We start from the raw sequence: 18844 nt of genomic DNA, 5'->3' as shown, positions 1-18844 counted from the left end.
AGTAGGTTGGAGAGGAAACGAATTTAGAAAACGACAGGTACTTATGACACACAAGCATAGGAACCATATGAACCATATGCCACTTACTAATGGTATCCCACTACCATAACCTAAGAATGGGCATTGGCTACAGAAGCCACTAAAATTGAAATTAGTGCACGAAAGTCTAGCTCATTCTTGGGAAAACCCAATGAAATAAACCAGCAGTAGATTAATTTACACAACAACCATGTTAATTGAGAGCTGCTGAATACGAACATAACCAACAAGCAAAGATAGAGTGTTAGAAATGGGTTTTCTCGTTAGCTAGGTTATGCACCTTAGCCAGGCAGAAACCACCACTCTAGTCAGGGCAAGTAAGTTACACACCAAAGATAACCTGTGCTTACCCCCTGCTAGCTTGGCACAAAGTTAACAGTAAGGCTTATCCCCAGAGGTCCTGTGTAAAACGTTTGAGCAACACACTTACATCAGTAACACAATAAATACACCACAAAAGAGACTCCACACAAGATTATATACAAAAATATAGTGCATATTGTACATAACACAGACGAAAAACGACATGGCTCATAAATAATGCACACAGCGTGCAAATGCTGAGTAGGTACATGAAATGCAGCAGTTAGCTTAGAAGTAAAACTCAAACCACCAAATACCACCAGTGGTACATACATCACTAAACAATGTTGTAAACACATAGGGGCCCATTAGCATCACAGGCGGATCGTCACTGCCTGCTTGGTGGTGGCGATCCGCCCGTTATCCTACCGAGCCCACCACCCAATTCCCCTGCCATATTACTATGGCGCGGGGACCGCGGCGGACAGAAAGACCCTCTGCCGCTTTTCCACCCAGTCAACGAGTTGACCGGGCGGAAAAGGGTTTAATATGGTGGCGGTGACTGTTAGACACCGCCAGCCATATTAACATGCAGTCGGGGACATGACATTCTGTGGCGGCAACGCCGCCAGGGAAAGGCATGCAGTGTTAGACATTGGGGGCCCGTTGCGGGCCCCCAGGAACTCTGGGGGTGCACATGGGGTGGTATCTATGGTACCCGCCCCCCAGCACAGCAGTTCCCTGCACAACATGGCAGGCACTGCGCGTTGCCTGCCATGTTGTGTATGGAAGTGCACAACATGTCTTCCTGGCATTGTGGCGGGCGGTGTTGAGTGCACCACCCGCCACAATGATAGGAATGCAAGATGCGTCCGCCACTGTGGCGGGCACATCCTAATTGCCCCCACGGGACCCCCGCCCTTATGGCGGGTGGTCCCGTTTACCAATAGGGTGGCAGACGGACAAAGTCCGCCCATCATCCTAATGGGGCCCATAGAGTGCAGTCTGCTTGCACTCCTAATACATTGTATAGCCCTGGTGAAAAGATGAGTTCTTTTGGAATACATAGGGGCAAAGCACTCGCACGCTTATTAGGGACTTTATGGTAGTACAAAAGACTATTGCTGTTGTGGTTCCCCTGAACAAGAGAACATGCAGTAGTGGCTAATACTAAGCACAGGTGGTGAGGCGGGGGAGCAGAAGGGTAAATGAAAAAAAGAAGAAGAAACTGACTTACCTGACTGCCACCGGGTGCTGCCGCCTCTGCTCCGTCTCCTCGCCACAACAGGAAGCTCCTAACCTCCCAGAAGCCCCTGTCAGATCACAACTCTGGGATTGGTCTGAGCACCGGCACCGGCGCTCAGACGGGGGTTTGGAGGCTTTGCATGTTCCTCACAAGGCTGTGTAATGCAGCCTCCTGGAGAAGATTCGAAGTGCGCACAATGTTTTAACCGGTCCTTTTGTGCTGGTCAAACCGTCACACGCACTGTAGAGTGTGCTTTACACTCGTCCCCTGATCCCTGCACTGGCCAGCCCGGCCCATAGCCCTGTCCCGCCCCAGAGCAGGAAGGAAAACAATAACGTTAGTTATTATTGTTTTCGTTCTCCTCCTGGAGGAGGAGCCGCCACTGAGAAGATGCGTCCTTCCATGTAAGGGGCACAAACTGTAAGACCTAGCGGGGAGGCCTTGCAGGGTCCCTTCGCGTTTAGGTGTACCACGTGCAGTTGCCCATGAGCATGCATGGCAGCGGCTAAATTCCCAGGGGCCAAGCCAATACCTCCAGCGCGAATAGAAGGCCATAAATATAACTCACATGCTTCTCTGTGGTGGGGTGGCATGGATGCCGCTTGGTTGCCAGGCTATCCATCCTGGTTGAGTCGTATAGCAGGGTCTGTGCGCTCATCTGTGGTGCAGCGACCCAGAGAGGGTACTCGCTGGTCGCGAGGCAGCACCTGGCCCCTTCTTCCACAAAGTACTCTCGCCATAACAGAGGCGCTAACGCGCGCTTTTCCCATGGGCGGGGACTACCAGAAGGAACTTAGAGCTCCTAGCATGCCCCTGGTTACTGGGCAGCACAACGAGGGCTGCTAGCTACAGTGGCTGTGTACTCGGGGGGGAAAGGTGGGGCGTGGCGCAATCAACGCTGCAGGCCCACTAGTAACATTAAATTTACAGGCCCTGCATTTATGGTATACCACTTTACAAGAGACTTACAGGTAAATTAAATATGCCATGCAGGTGTAAGCCAATCATACCAAGTTTTAGGGGAGAGAGCACATGCCCTTTAGCACAGATTTGAAGTGGTAAAGTGCCCACAGTCCTAAAGCCAACAAAAAGGTCAGAAAAATAGGAGACAGGCAAAAGGTTTGAGGATAACCCAGCTGAAAGAGCAATTTCCAACAAGGAGTCAGTAAAAGAACAAGCAAAGCTGTCCTAGAAGGGAACCTATATTAGCAGTTCTACATTCTCTACCATTTCCTTCACCTTAGCTCAATGTCGTAATTGCATCTATAATGTAGAAATATTAGAAAGTGCTAAAGATTATAGATTAATGTATGTATGGCTATGTGCCAACAACTCTGAAGGGCTGGCAATAAAGGGTAACCACAAATGCCAGTCGCGATTTACAAATTATTTGTGATAACTGTGCTAAAGTATACATGTTGCAACAGCTCAAATGGTCCGCCAATAAAAGATTTGTAATGTAAATGGTTCCAAACACTACTCGCAACATTTTGCTAATATATTCAGGTTATGCCTAGAGATGGATCTGTTCTCGGCTTTAATAGCTGCACTTTTGAAAGATATTGTCTCTCACACTTACCCCTACTATAATGGTATCATAACTACGGAACATATTGTTTTTTTTACACTGTAGAACATTTGTGGGGGGTTAGAGTAGTAGATAAAGCACTGAATCTACAAAGATATTTTACTCATGGCCTGGCCCTTAACAGCTAAGAGCAACATCTACACAAGAGTCCTACTGTTAGAAGCCAAGAATTGATAGTTGAGAGAAAAATGTCCAGTGCCATCAGAAAGGGACATAGCCTTCAAATATTGGACAGATCAATGACTATAGGGAAGGTAAGTTTCCATTTACCACCATTCCATTTAGACCTTAAGCCAACCATGTTATCGGTACCACTTAGGGGCGATGGGTTGTAATATGATTTATTGGCATGGTATGGACGCATAGAGATGGAAAAATTTTATTATTGTGAATTTTATTTAAAATTACAGTTACACAGTGACGGATGTGTTTCCCCGCTACTACAAAGCCCTCTACAAAGCAGACCCTTAGCGAGCAAGGCACAAATAATAAACAACGTTATACTATACCCACCCCCGAGATCACACATGAGGATCGGACGACTCTCTATAACGACTTTACACTTCAAGGAAGTGGCAGATGTGATCTCCAGGCAAAACCCAGGGAAAACCACGGGACCAAATTGACTGTCGTACGAACTCTTCAAACGCAACACCAGCCTATTAGCCCTGCACCTCCTAAACATGTATAATGCGTAAAGTCACCATGGTGGTGATCCACAAACCCAGGAATCCCCCACGAAACCAAAATACTGGCCTCAATCCTGGCGCCCCCGCTACTCACAGTGATTGCTTCGCTGGTCCACTGCCATCAGTCAGGATTCATGCCCAAATACACCACGAGCTTCAACCTTTGCGTCTAGCCCATTGGCTAGAAACAGTCAGGAACAGGCCGGCCCCACACATCCTTTTTCTCTAGATGCCAAGAAAGCCTTTGACGCGGTTCACTGGCCTTTCATGCATAAGGCATTGCTAAAGTTCAATTTTGGACCGACCTTAATGGCATGGTTAGATCTACTATACACAAACCGTAGAGCTAGGGTGTGCGTCAACGGAGAGACGTCTGCTGATTTCCCAGCGGAAAGAGTAACGCATCAAGGGTGTCCACTGTGGCCACTGCTATTTGCACTGGAACTGGAGCCGCTTGCGTGTTTAATCACGGAACACCCAGACCTGCGTGGTTTTAGAGACAATGCCGGAGTTTTAGGAGATGAACAAGTCTCTTTATACGAGGATGATATACCATTATACATTAGCAACCCAGATACGGTACTCCTTTCAATGATTCCGATATTTAGAAAATTCGGTGACCACTCGGGGTACCATATTAATTGAGACAAATCTAGAGTCTATGCAGTGAGGGGCCAACCCACCACCGTTAGTATACCAGATCAACTTACGGAGGCCAAGGAGGGCTTTCGGTACCTGGGACTCTATGTCTCTACCGACGATGCAATATGCATCACAAGTAACATTAAGCGGGTACTGGTAGAATTCAGAGAGGACGTGGTTCGCTGGAGACAGCTCCCTCCTACGATCCTTGGGAGAGCCGCATTGTTCAAAGTGATAACACTCCTGAAACTCCTACATGTATTACAAAACACATACTGTCGAATCCTGGAGTCAATCTTCACAGCAATCGACGCAGAACTACACACCCTCCTCTGGGATAGGCAACACCCGTGTATAGCCCTATCCACACTCCAATGCAACCAATACAATGGAGGGATATCCATACCTGACATACAATCCTACTATCGGCGGCACACTTGATAGTCATCAACGAATGGGGACATATGCCCGGGGACCACCCCAACTATGCAATGGAGAGGCTACAATTTCCATAGCGTTCATACCTACACCACTTATACGGGGGTGGGGACACCAGCAAACTACTACCTGCTACTCAAAGGGTAGTGGAATCATGGAAAAGGGCCAAACATCAAATGAAATGGGCCAAAAAACTGATGAAGGCGACACCACTCTGGGAAGGTGCGAGGCTGTTGGAGTTAAACAGACTCCAGGGATTCAAAAGGTGGGACACAACAAGGATCTCCAGATTGGGTGACATACTTTGAGAGGGAGACCTAATCACATTCGAGACACCCCAGCCTAAGTTCCAAATACACAGTTCTCAAAGATACACATTTCTGCAATTACAGCATGCTTGGAAAGCGGAGGTGATAGATCCTACTGCACTCCCCGAATTCGCCCCACTCGAGGGTAGGCTGCTGCAGGACGAAATTCTGGATAAAGCAGTCTCTTGGACATATAAAAAGTTAATCAATAACGTCCTGGACAGGTTGGGGCCTCTTAGGTCCAGGTGGCAAACCTCAACAGGGCAGCTGCCAAACATTGATTGGGAGGAGGCCCTAATGTACAATAGGGAAGTCTTAATCAAGTTGCAATGGAGCCAAGCACAATATAAGATCCTACACAGAGTATACTTTGACAGAGCACGTCTTCACGCTATGGGGAGAACGGACTCACCCAACGGCTTGAGATGTAAAATCCTATGCGGCACATTCATACACACATTATGGGAGTGTCCTCTTGTAGAGAACTATTGAGTTCTGATACTGGGGGAGTTGAGATGAATACTGAATGTCCAGCTTCGCAGGGAGGCAAAACATGTGCTATTGGGAATCTCCACAGAAATTGATCTACCTCGTGCTAAGCTTCTATTATGCAACCTGGGACTAGTAGTCGCCAAAAGGGACATAGCTAGATACTGGGGAGCCCCAATCTCCCTAATCTCGCAGAATGAAGGGCGGGTATGGACTTGTGTCACTGAAAAGGTGACTTACAAAGCCCGGGGCTGCCCCAAAAGGTTCACCAAGATCTGGGCCCCATGGCGAAGGCATTATGGCCTAGAGGTAGGAAACGACGACAGCGACATGAGTCACACACCGGAGAAAAACAGAAGAACGAGAGGGGGGGGGGGCAATGGCCACTCTCCCGAAACCGAAGCCACATGGCGAGGGGGTGGTTGTCCCCATATCCCTCCTTTATATCGAACAATGTACTGTCGAAATTTTCTGTTCACCAATGCGTAACATTACACCAAAAACATTCATCTATAATGTGCAGGGAATCTGTTTCTGTGTACTGGCAACCTTTGTAAAAAAATGTTTTATTCTTTTTTATTTAAACAGCTACAGTAAATGTGATTATATAAATAGATAATAAATTATAATAATAATAGTAATTAGGATTATATTAAGTACAACAAGCAAAAATGTATAAATGTTTTAATAATTTATTTTTCCAGAGCTGGTGGTGAATGACCCTGTAGCATCATGAAGAAGACTAAAACAAGCACATCCTGTCCCTCTGATCCCCAGTGTATAATTAGTTTATGGTCAAATGTCCAACATCGAGTTACGCTGACAAGCCTGCAAGACTACTCATCATGGAATATGTTGTTAGCGGCAGCTCAAGTAAGGAATCACATTCCACTGTTAGACACTCCGAGAAATGTGGAAAGCAAAGCGGAAGTGCAAGAGCCCGATTACTCTGAAGAGAGATTTAAACACTTTTAAGCAAAAAGCTGAAGCAAGTGTCAGTGATAATGCTGAAACAAGTGAGTGCACAAGTGAATGCTTAAACGGAAGAACATCATTAAAGTTAAACCGTGTATGCTGAAGTATATTTTGTTGAAAGATGAAACGCTACAAGGGCAAATCAACGTGTGAGAAATTAGTCAAGGCCACGGAGCTTAGAGTTGGAAAAGCCTTCAAGAGTATGCAACTATTAATTGTGATTCAAAGATCTTAGCAGTTTGAAGTAGTGACATAGGGGCAGCAAAAGCCCATTATGTATCTTGCTATAGGTACTACACAAGGGTTAAAGTAAAGGAGGAAGATTATGCATCTAGCATTGAAACCGATGATCACTACAAAAATATGAGAGCTGAAGCATATGATAAACTATTTTAATACATTAGACCTGTGATTATTCCTAAAAAAGAGGTAATACGTATAAGGACTGTCACTGAAAGGCTTGAAACTCTCATAACACGCAGAGTAATACAGGGAATAGACTAATTAACCAAGAAGCATATTAGAAAATATTGGACTCAGAGTTCGGTGACAGCCTCCATATACAACCAAGGAAACTTATTGGCCAAACCGGATAGTGTCATGCTACAGGACGCTGTAAGAGGAAAACAAGGTTTGAAAAGAGAGTAGTATTATAATAGACCAAGTGTGTTTAAGGAAACAAGTGATAAGTAGGGTGACTGGTAATACATAAACGTATCAATGTGAACAGGTAGCAGGGTATTAACAATTTCACTGACTAGGAAGATGGCAACAGCAGAAATTGTAAACATGTTATTGTTCTAGTAAGCGGGAAGCGCAAAAAACAAAAGTGTAAGTCAGCGAAAAGGTTACATTTGACTCCAATATTATGAGTTGCTTGGCTTTTGAGCCTTTATGAACAGTGTTGGGTTTGGTGGGTGTATCAACGATGAACTTGTCATTGTTAAACATTCGCTTTTAAAGGGAGGTGATTCACCAAGAGGCATCATACAATCAGGGGCATAGCTTCAAGGACGGGGTGTTTTGGGGTTGAACACACCAAAATAATCTGTCAATCGGGTCATTGTCAGCAGTGCCTTTAGGATGCAGTTGTTAGTCACCACTTATCACATCTGGGAGGATGAGTGCATCATAGTGTGTTGTGTGAAATGCAAGCAGCAGGGCTTTAAGAGGTGGGGGGCTTTAAGAGGTGCGGGCTAAAACAGGCTTTGAGACCTGTCCTTACCTGGCTTTATTATCATAGACAAAACTTTACCGACAAACTCACAGATCAGTTTCTCAACACAAATTGTAAAAGTCCTAATGTAATCAATGTAAACAAAGCAGTTTATGTTCACATATCTCATGGTTTATCTCATATTACATTCACTAAGATTATTTGAGTTTTCCAAATGTTGAGTTTCCGTTGTTGTTTTTCATGCAACATAACTTAGTGCATATGACTGAGTGAACTGAGACACCATAGGTGTCTTGGGAAGTTCTGGTTATGGTGGGGGTTTATGATAGGGCATAAAGGAAAGCTCTGTTGCTGAGGTTGAGGCTGAGATCAGTGTCTATCAGCGGGCTGTTAAGGTTTTCAGATTACATGTACATCCAATCCTTTGCCCCTCAGCAAAGTGCACAGAGCAATGGTCATATATGTGCTAAATGTTATTGTGGGAAAGTGTGAGAAGGATGCATACGGCTATTATCAGTGCCAAAGGAAAAGAAAATTGAGTGTGCTCAACGGTGACTGGGTGAGTTGTTCGTTTGGAGGAATGAAAGAGGAGACATGAAAGAAAGTATTACAGAAGAAGGCATTGAAAAGACAGTGCTGCAGGGGAAAGATGTGGTGTGACATAAGCAGATGGAGGAGTTCAGAAAGATGTGGGCAAAAGGGAGTAAGTGTCTAACAAGCAAGACTGCAATGGATAGTGATGTGAAGGGTTGGACGGAAGAGATTGAGACACTTAAATATTACTCCTTGCACAGACCTTTGTAATGCTTATTTCGTAATCTCATAGTTTCAGAATTGAAACAATTTAAACTTTAATTATTCAACACAAAATCATTATTGTCACTCGTTTACTTCGTAGAGTTAACAGCCACTGGAAAAGAGAAAAGATCTGTATTGTTTTAGGCATAGATCAATTGTTTTGTTATATGTCTGGGTGCAATAATGAAAAACTCAGAGGTAGGCACAAAAACTGGCAAATGGCACACTGTGTAAAGCATAGGATTTTAATTCACATGTTTTAAGCAGAATCCTTAACTACATAGGTTACACCTCTTGGAAAGAAATCCTAGTTAAGGTCCTTTGTCCAAGCTCCACTCGTACTTTTTCACCCCACTGGCCAGCAGTAGGGCCCTCTCTAATTTAGGATTAGATAGATCAATGGGTAAATGCTTTTTGTGGCAGAGATCCTCATGTAATCTGTGGGTCACAAGTTACAGTAATTGTAAAATGCATCAGAGGCTTGCACCCACTGTAGACAGCCGTAGAGTGACAAGCAGGACATACTTTGGATCCTTGAAGTTTTGTGTTCAATCTTTGATTTTTCTGAGGTTTATAATTATGGTTGAATTCAGTGATAATAAACCTTTCACGAATTGTTTTGTGCTATGTAAAGGGTTATTAGTGAAATAACAGACATGTTTCTAGTATCAAGAGGCCAGGTTCCTTCCCCTGCCTGTTTCTGCTTTTTGTATGTACTACCCCATTACCAGTGGGTGAGAAGTTGAGGGATGTTAAATCATGCATATGAGGTTTGGGTGCACTGTTTACGTCGAAGTTTTAAAGAAGGTCAGGGGTAAATACCTGTTGTGTATGCAACAGTAGGAAAGCTAGTGACAGTGTTTTATCCAAAATAAAACTTATGAATAAACATCTTAAAATAAATGAGTTATTCTGAGCACTGTCACTAGTTTTAAAGTTACTAATATCTCCCTTTGGCATATCTGTTAGTAATTAAAGCAGCTGAGTGGCAAAAAAGGTAGCATAAACTTAAAAAGTAAGGATATCGCCAAAAGGATGTTCGTAAATTATCTTCCGTCTCAGGTTAATTGATATACCACTTCAACAGGTTCATTCACAGCTTTCTCAAAACAGTAAGATGTATCAACATAATTGAAACTTGCTTGATGTCCATTTCTTTGTTGCCTATTCTGGCGAACTCAGATTTGAGAATTGTTGACAGTGGGTTTGGTGTGGTGTGGTGTGGTGTGGGTGGGTGGTATAATGTGGCATGGTGAGCTCCTGGCATCATAAAGGGGCTTGGAAGGGCTGTCAAAGTAAGCAGTGGCCATTTTGTTCACTCAACCGGAAAACATGCTTATGATTATGGTGTCGGGTACTGTTAAACTCATTTGTCTACACTGTAAGTGCAACTTTTCATAACAATCAACCTTCCTGGAAGCTTATCAGCACCGCTCTGGCGATAGAGGGGGTGAAGAGCTATGGAGCAGCTGTACCTTCAGAGGGCAGGATTTTTTGGTATCTCTGCTGCCAGGTTGGTGCAACATGTCAGTTTCATTGACTTGCACCTAGTAAATTAAAAGGAGTGATTGCCAATGACTGACACTGTATTACTTCTGTGTTTGCTAATGTCTGGAGCCTGACAATATGACTGATGTGTGAGCTATGCATTTATGACCAGAGAGACTGCATTCCTCTCCTTATATTTCTCTGACACAACATAACCAAATATCCGGAAGATCTTCATGGGCAGAACATTTGCAGCAACAGTTTGAGCAGCGGTCCTGGAACCATCTTTGACACATAGACTTTAAACCACTCAATTGACATACCATTTGCAACTACACATTCAGATCAAGCTATGCACACATTGTTTTATAACAATGGTACACTTAAACACACTTCCTGGCCCTATAAAAGCATAGTATGTTACACTTTGTAAATAAATAGAAGATAATCTGCATACTGGGTTACCCAGTGTTCTGGGTATGGCGGTATCTGTATGTATATACGTACAATGCCATTAATGTCCTTACTTTTCCAAATAACTCCAAAATAATACTCTTATCCCCTATCTTTAACACCCACTGACCAGCCTCCCGCCTGCCTTTGTTGTTGGGTTCACCTTGTTGCGTGTTTGGGAATCTCAGAGACAAGCATCATTCTCAAAATCCCTAATAGAGAACTCACAGTGCTGTCACCATACTTACTTCCCACAGGGGGTGCTCTCGTGGTAGCCAGGCTTTCTTCGCTTTAAATGTGAAGCCTGTGGTCTCATAAGCAGCTCTACTCACTGGCAGCAATGGCACTGCAGCCAAGGATAGCCCCCCAGACATAAGAGATTCTTCCAGACAAGGAGGCAATGTCAGAAAACCTGGAGAAGACATCTGAAAACAGAGAAAAGTATGAGAATGTGAGTGTATCTTGGCAATGATGTCGCACACTAGCAAGGTCTAGGAGGTATTCTTAGACTTGTAGAGCAAAATAGCTTCCAATCATAATGCAAAGTTGAACCCTATCATAAAATAAACCAAAGGGAAACTACATTTTAATTTAGATTTTAGATATTTATATAGCTGTAATTATTATTTATATTATGAAATATAGTTGCAATTGTCGGGATGAAATCATTAGTTGGAAATTAATGATGAGAGCTGTATCAATATTGAAATTAGATTTGAAGAAGAGTAACTAGATACTCTCTACGGGCAAAACACGTACCCAATTTTAAACAAGCATTTGCAATGCAATAGGTCACGCATTATTAAAATTTTGAACTTTTGGCATTGTAAATGAGATTGTTTTTTATTTTTTGTATTTGTACGTGCATTAACACAAACAGCAAGTTTAAGCTATTGGCATTGGAAAGGACACTGACTTTTATTTATGTTTTAAAAACAAACAAAAATAAAAGGCATTGTTATTTGCAAAGTCAATAGGTCAAACTCACGTAAATGCTAGACCTATTGCATTGCAAACGCTTGTTTATTCTGCTACAGAACTGCAGAGACTTTGAAAAGCGCAGCATCAAGTTTGCTGTACAGCATTTTTGAGTTGCTTGTTGGTGGACATATATATATATTTTAATACAGAGACTACCGCGTTCATCTGTAAATCACATCTGAACCCGATAATTACAGTGACTGTGGATGGAATGCCTGGCATTTCTAAGTGTTCGAGCGTCAAGACGGATGTCGATTATATAGCAAAATACTGAAACGGGCTCATAAGCCCCTTTCGGTGGCCCCCTTCTGACGAGGCTCAGGTAAAGGTGTAAAATGTTGTCACTTAATGACGGGACCCAATCAATGGTTAAAGTGGGTTGACTGATTACTCTATGGTGTATCCAGTGGTGGGCGGAAGCAAAATGTCAACGATAGTCCAACAACACAATGGGATGAAGTAGCCCAATTTAAAGGCCCTCTATGTATAGGTTCATATTTATGCACCAAAAGACACTGGCTAATAATAAATCTAACAATAGAGTGCCTAAATCATAATACCAATATTGATAATCAATAAAATTATGCTGAGATACTGCATTCTCATGTTACATGGGCCACATTGATAGAATATGTTGCACTGTTTCAACATCCAACGTGCACATTTTCTAGCCTGCCAATTGCTCCTTAATGAAGGCAGTTATGAGAGTAATGGTAATTACCCAAACAAAATCTCACATAGCCTATCTTTGTTCAATGTCTTGCAGGTTGAATTCCATTGCATGATGTAATAACCCACCGAGAGAAAAAAGATGAGGGCTGTTGTACTTCGTTCCGGAGCAGTAAGACGAGTAATGGAATCAGATTTAGCATTTTTCAATGTCAGCCAATAAGTGGCCATCCTGGCTACCCTGAGGGCAATTGAGGTCCTACCAAGCTCCAATCTATGCAACGTTGTAGGAATTAATTTTTACACATTAATAAACTGCTTCAATCCACAGCATCCAATTAAGTTAAACCGAACACTAGTGGGCCCCATGCCTGCTGCAACTGAACTGAAAACTAGAGGATTAGCACTATTTTTGATTGAAAAAGTACTCATAACCAGACGCCAGGATAGTCCTATGTACTGGATGTTAAAAGGTTTTAATATTGTGAACCCAGCCTGAACTTCGTGGGCAACTGCTGTCAGTTGCTGATCCCATCAAGTAGAGGGAGTAAAAAGTATCTCCAAATAATTATATCATGTAACTCCGTTAAGGCTCCATACATCTTTTTATTTTTTCTTCTGACCAAATTTCGAAATGCTTGTGTTATTCCAGTTCATCGATTTGTTACCTAATACAATGATAGTTTATTAGTCAATTTTTGCATATCAACTGTAGCTTGATTCATCATCACAAAGATCATCAGTAAATAATAACAATGTAAGCTGGGCCTAAAGATGCAAGAACAGAACTTACTGATTTCAAATACTCCTGGAGATGAGCCAGATAGAGATAACAAGACGTCAGCGCTTCGTAAATTCGCTGTGAAATGGATCCAAAAAAACACAAGTGAAAGTGAAAGGCACGCCGTGAGCGTGTAAATCGCGTGCCCAGTGGCGGCGTATGCGGGGTTCGCCGCTGTGCTGGAGAAGTGCTGCGCGGCTCGCAAGACCGTGAGAGGGGGCCGCCAAAGCAACAACAAGCTTGCGACAGGAAGCAGACGGGAACCTGTGAAGAAAGCCAGCCGACGCGAGCGTGTGAGCCAGTGGGGCTCCGTGGAGAGCCGAGCCTGCTGCCGAGCCTGACCCGCTGGAGGAGGAAAGACGTGCTTGGAGAGCAGCGGGGAAGTCCTGCCCGGTGAGTGAGGGCGCAGCCACATTATTTTATAGTTACATCACTGACACTTCGGTACAATAGCTTTAACGGCAAAAGTAAACTGTTAGTCAAACACATTATTTTGTGGATTAGGGCTGAAATAATCTGACACACAAATTGATTGTTTGCAACTTAACATTATTTTGCCAGAGAACAATTTCAGACATCAGAAGATTTGGGAAGGGGAGGGGGGGGGGGGAATTGGTGTGTGTGTGTGCGCTCTTGTGTGTGTGTGCATGCGTGTGAGTAATGCGAAGCGAAAGCAGGGGGGGTGTGGCTGTGTGTTGCCCGTTACTGCATGTGAGAAGAGTGTTGCCCGTCACTGCACGTGAGAAGTGCATGAGGCTTGCAAGGGAGACAGGAGATGGGCACAGCGAGCGCGCGTTCAAGTGCGCGACCTGATCCGATTCCAGAATGCTGCGCGTGCCCATCTCCTGTCTCCTGGGAAGCAGAGCCAGTGACTATAGGTCTCGCAGGCGAGACAGCGCTTTCGCGCTGTAATCGCCAGGTGCGAGACCTAAAAATGGCACAGACCCTTACCATGGTTAAAAAGAGAAGACACACTCGGCTCATGTCCTTTGGAGTGCAAGAGATGCTCATTGTGAGTGCTCTGTGGAAGAGACCGCATGGACAAAAGGCTGGAAGTAGTGTGAATATGTATATATACATTTTTAGGGCGAGCAGACCTAAAAGCAGGCGGAGCCTGCTTTGTCTGCGAAGACAACTGTTGTCGGCGTGTTAGAAGGAATCTGAGACGGAGCTCAAGCACGAGCGTCGCGGTCTCAGATTCCTCCTCGGGGCCGCGCACAGCACCACATGCGCATGCGCATACACAGAGACACACACCACACTCACGCATGCGCACATACACAGCCATACACAGGCACACACTGCATACACACACGCAGACCCACACGCACACACACAGACACATTCGAACACACACAGACACACGCGCGTACACCCCCCTCCCCTCCCCTCCCACTCACCGGGCTCTTTCGGGCTGGTCGGGCACTCACCGGGCTGCTGCTGGGCATCGGGCTTCTCTCTGCGGCAGTCTCCTCACGGCACCAGGGGACAGGACTTCACTTCCGGGGCTCCCTCCAGCACCTGGGAGCCCTGCAACACTCTGGCTGTTGGCAGCCCCGGGACTCTCCTCAACTCATGGGAGCCCCGGGCTGCGGAGAGGCCATCTTCACTTCTTCCTCGGTGTCGGCGGGCGGGACTTCCTGCCGGATTGCAGGCCCCGCCCCCGTCTCGGCCAAAAGTGCCTGACTTCCGGTTTTCACGGAGCAGGGCTGCGGCGGTGATTTTTTTCGGGGGCAAGAGGGGTAAGCACCCTCTAATTAAAATATAATTATATTTCCTTCTTGTGTCGCTTGGGAGGCCCCGTAGTATTAACACTGGTTTTTTATAGCATCTTGTTTCTAGCTAAACTTCGGCACAGCAATGTATGACAACTCTCTGCACTCGGTATGCAATGTTATGTCTATGGTAGCAATCACAGATTAATGAGGCAGCGATATGGACTTTTAAACCTTGACACCACGGTTATCAAATACCCGCACAGCATTAATGTGCTCTAATACACAGCACTTCATTATTTTCCCTTTAGTCACAATGGTCGGCTGAATAGGATTTAGACATCCTAATATTTTCCATATTTAAACACAGCTACTTACACGACTTGACTTTTTATGTGGTTGTTTTAGCATACTTTAATTAAGTGGTGTTCACTGGACATGTTTTCATTAAGTGTAATCAGTCACACTTTTTTTTAATAAATATCTTTGAACAGTGGTACGACATTCTGCCTGTTCAATTATCTACATACTCCCTTTGCTCATTTAACATCCAGTGCATGTGCTTTCAAATCAAACGTTTTCTAAGAACATTCGTAAACATCTTTTTCACGATCCGGGTAACGTTAAGGACAATGATCATCACTCCATTGCAAAAAAACATTGTCATTTACAGCGCCAATAGCTTTAACTTTCATTTTTTTCTTCTTTTTAAAATATTACATTCCTGTAACCCTCCCACCCCCCCCCCCCATGTTGATTCTGTAGACTGTGTTTGCATGGCGTTTGATCTCACCACGCTAACATTTCAATCTCTGTGCCTTCACATCACTTAATGGTGTGTGCGCTTCCCGGCTCAAGAGGTCCCAGTTGGTGTTCGCAACGGCGCCTCGCTCTTCGGGCTTTTAGATACTGCTCGAACCATGGAAACGGTTGAGGTAGAGGAATATATCAGCTGCGGCTTAAAGCCGGTCAGTCCCTTGGTTAAAGAGCAAGAACCGCAGATGCGACCTCCGAGACTTAAGAAGTGACAAGACAACCATGTCCTGGGTCCGGTAAGTAACTTCTGTCAGCCGCACAAGTGTATGACTGCTTAGAAAAGATTGGGGACGAAAAAATATTTAACTCTTCCAAGTGAACGTAATGATTTTCAGAATGTGTATGAATGAGTCCTTGTGTAATGTAACTGGTGCTTATGTAAAGCGCTCCAAACCCTCCGGGTCAAGTTAGCGCTATACAAAACTGCAAAACAGACAATTGTATATAGTTTAGGTAATCAACCAAAGCTGTCATGGTTACAGGGTCAATGCGTGATGTTATGTTAGTTTGTATGGTGTTATATTATTTTATATGCCGAGTTATGTTGCATTACGCGCCATAGTACTCTGGGTTACGAAAAGGGCAATTTTTAAGGATCTAAATAATTCCACAAAATACCTAAAGACTCAAAAAATCGAAATAAATCCTAATGTTAATTTGTTTTCTGGGCGGGTCTGAAAAGGACGTTGTCTTTAAAGCTGCCTGTCTTTTTTTAAAACATTTTTTTTAATATTGTTTCATTAAGGTATTTATTCCATTCTAGCCCATACCATTAGACTTTAAAATTAACAGTAGCTTTCCGTTTTACCGATTTGTATTTGCCCTAACACCGGCAGCAAAAGCCAAAAGCAACTTCCTGTAGCCCCCCCCCCCCCACCACCACCTTCCTTTCTATGCCCTCTCGTGCCTACTCCCAGTGCCCTGTTCACCTGCTCTGCCCAGGTCCTTGCTCTCTCCAATGTCCCCCCCCTCTCTCCTCTGTCTTCCCCCCCGCCCCCATTCCTGTTTACCCATATAGGAGTGTGCCCGAAAATATTATTTTTTCCAAACTTATCGCTGCCTGCAAACCACTCTTGCCAGGGGCTGTGGAGCAGGACTCACAAATACCCTCGGCCCATGTGTGTTGTGTTGGAGGATCAGGCTCATTGGGTGTCACAGCGAACTCTTTTCTTGTCTTTCTCTCTAACTTTCGTGAAGGAGGCGTGTCATTACTTAATGGTGTCTGCTGGGTTATAACTGCTCTCAATTGTGGAAAAGTGGTACTGTATGTGCGAGAACATGGGCTTAAGTTAAATGAAGTTGAGCAGCTGAAAGGGAGAGAAGGAGGTGCCCTGGCCAGTGATACCTATCTATATGGTATATTGCATCTGAGTTTGATATGTTTTCAGTGTTCTGTTAAATGTGTTCTGTTAGTGGTGTTTGCTGCCTAAAAGAGAATTTGTGCCAGCCTCAACTTAAAAGTAATAGTAACAACCCTAACCTCTTGAAAAAGGCATTGCCATTTACAATGCGAGAGTTTAAGCGATCGGCATTGTAAATGACAATGCCATTGATTTATCTGTTTTCAAAACCAACACATAGATAAAAGGTTTGTCATTTACAATGCCAATAGCTCAAACTTTTGCAAATGCGAGACCTATTGCATTGCAAATGCTTGTTTTTAAAGAGTTCTTGGTTTGAGTTGTTGAATGCAAGACTGCTCAGTACCAAGAGGTACAAAAGGGGGTGGCGATGGACGATTGGTCTGATTGGTTCAGATGCTCCGTCTATCACCACCCCCTTTTGTACCGCTTTGTTCGCCATAAGTTGGCAGGGTATGCTCAGACAAGAGTCCCTTGCTCACTTTGCCACTGGATTCAACAAGCCTGGCTGAAGACGACTGTAATGCCAGAAACCGGTCCTAGGAAGCTTGTTTCCTGTCCATGGGAAGGCATGACTTGGCAGTTCAGGCTGGACTGTTCCCATGAGGCACAGGGTCAGACTGATTTGCATATGGCCGTGTTTGAACTGGGGTGGCAGAGTGGGCTAAAGAACGGTGATGGATTAAACCCAGATCTGTTGACTGGGTGTGAGTGTTTGATTGGTTCAGATGCTCCGTCCATCACCATCCCCTTTTGTACCGCTTTGTTCGCCATAAATTGGCAGGGTATGCTTAGACGTGAGTCCCTTGCTCACTTTGCTACTGGATTCTAGCAAGCCTGGCTGAAGACGGCTGTAATGCCAGAAACTGGTCCTAGGAAGCTTGTTTCCGGGCCAGGGAAGGCATGGCTTGGCAGTTCGGGCTGGACTGTTCCCATGAGGCACAGGGTCAGACTGATTTGCATATGGCCATGTCTGAACTGAGGTGGCAGAGTGGGCTAAAGAACGGTGATGGATTAAACCCAGATCTGTTGACTGGTGCGTGTGTTTGATTGGTTCAGATGCTCCGTCCATCACCACCCCCTTTTGTACCGCTTTGCTCAGTACCAAGGCAACTAAGACTTGGCTTCACCTTATTCTGCTTTGTTCCAGCATCCTACTCTTCCTGTCCCTTTATTTCACTCCTGCAAGTTCATTTTCCTCTCTCCTTTCTCCCTTTGTCAGTGATTTTCTACAGATCTGTTCCCCTCGTTTTCTGCCTATCCCTTGCGTTGGTCAAAATCTCATGTTAGAAAATAAGCCTTGATGTTCAAAAATGAGTGCTTGGGGGGGCGTGGCCGAGACAGCGATGTGAGCGGACGTGTCTCGCCTGAGCTCCGTCGCCCCGCTGCTTACTTTGGCCTGTTTCAGCGTAGTTTCGGGGGATCGTCCGCTTCTGGGGTCCCCCCCTGAGCCACCGGTCCAGCTGGTGCCTTCTCTGGGCGGCGAACGGCGGCTGTGGAGCTCCCAGCGGTAGCGGCTCCGGCGTCCGGGACCCTTGCAATCGGCCGCTGGCCGCCATCTTCCCGTGGTCCCTCAGAGGCATATCTCGGCTGGCTCCCGGGGTGGGGCCCGGCACAGCGCCTCGGGCGAGGCACCGGACCATCCCTACACCCATCTGTGGACTCCCTGCCCCAGCGGAGTCGCCCTGTCGCCGGCGGAGTCGCGCCGGAGCTAACGGAGCTGGGTTGCCCCGAGCGGAGCGCGCTGACCCTGGCCTGGGCACCGAACCTACGCGAGCTCCCGGCTTCCACGAGGGACGCAGGCCCGGACACGAGGGCCTGCCGGTGCCCCCTGCACACGAGCCTCTGCACCACCACTCATCGATGGACCCACCCGGTGAGCCGCAGC

At 45.2% G+C, this 18844-nt stretch overlaps 1 protein-coding gene across 3 annotated transcripts in view; it reads right to left on the bottom strand.

Annotated features, from left to right (window-relative positions):
- Positions 1-18844, bottom strand: part of ZNF511 (zinc finger protein 511) — a 158317-nt gene that overhangs the window by 53563 nt on the left and 85910 nt on the right. For all 3 annotated transcript variants that reach the window (XM_086921998.1, XM_086921997.1, XM_086921999.1), the window contains one exon: positions 10882-11058. In XM_086921998.1, coding sequence (XP_086778124.1) covers positions 10882-11058 — 177 coding nt within the window. The remainder of the gene's footprint in view (positions 1-10881; positions 11059-18844) is intronic.

The sequence above is a fragment of the Lissotriton vulgaris genome, chromosome 5, assembly GCF_964263255.1.
Source record: "Lissotriton vulgaris chromosome 5, aLisVul1.2, whole genome shotgun sequence".
NCBI classification, from domain to species: Eukaryota; Metazoa; Chordata; class Amphibia; order Caudata; family Salamandridae; genus Lissotriton; species Lissotriton vulgaris.
This window is presented reverse-complemented; position numbering and strand designations above follow the sequence as displayed.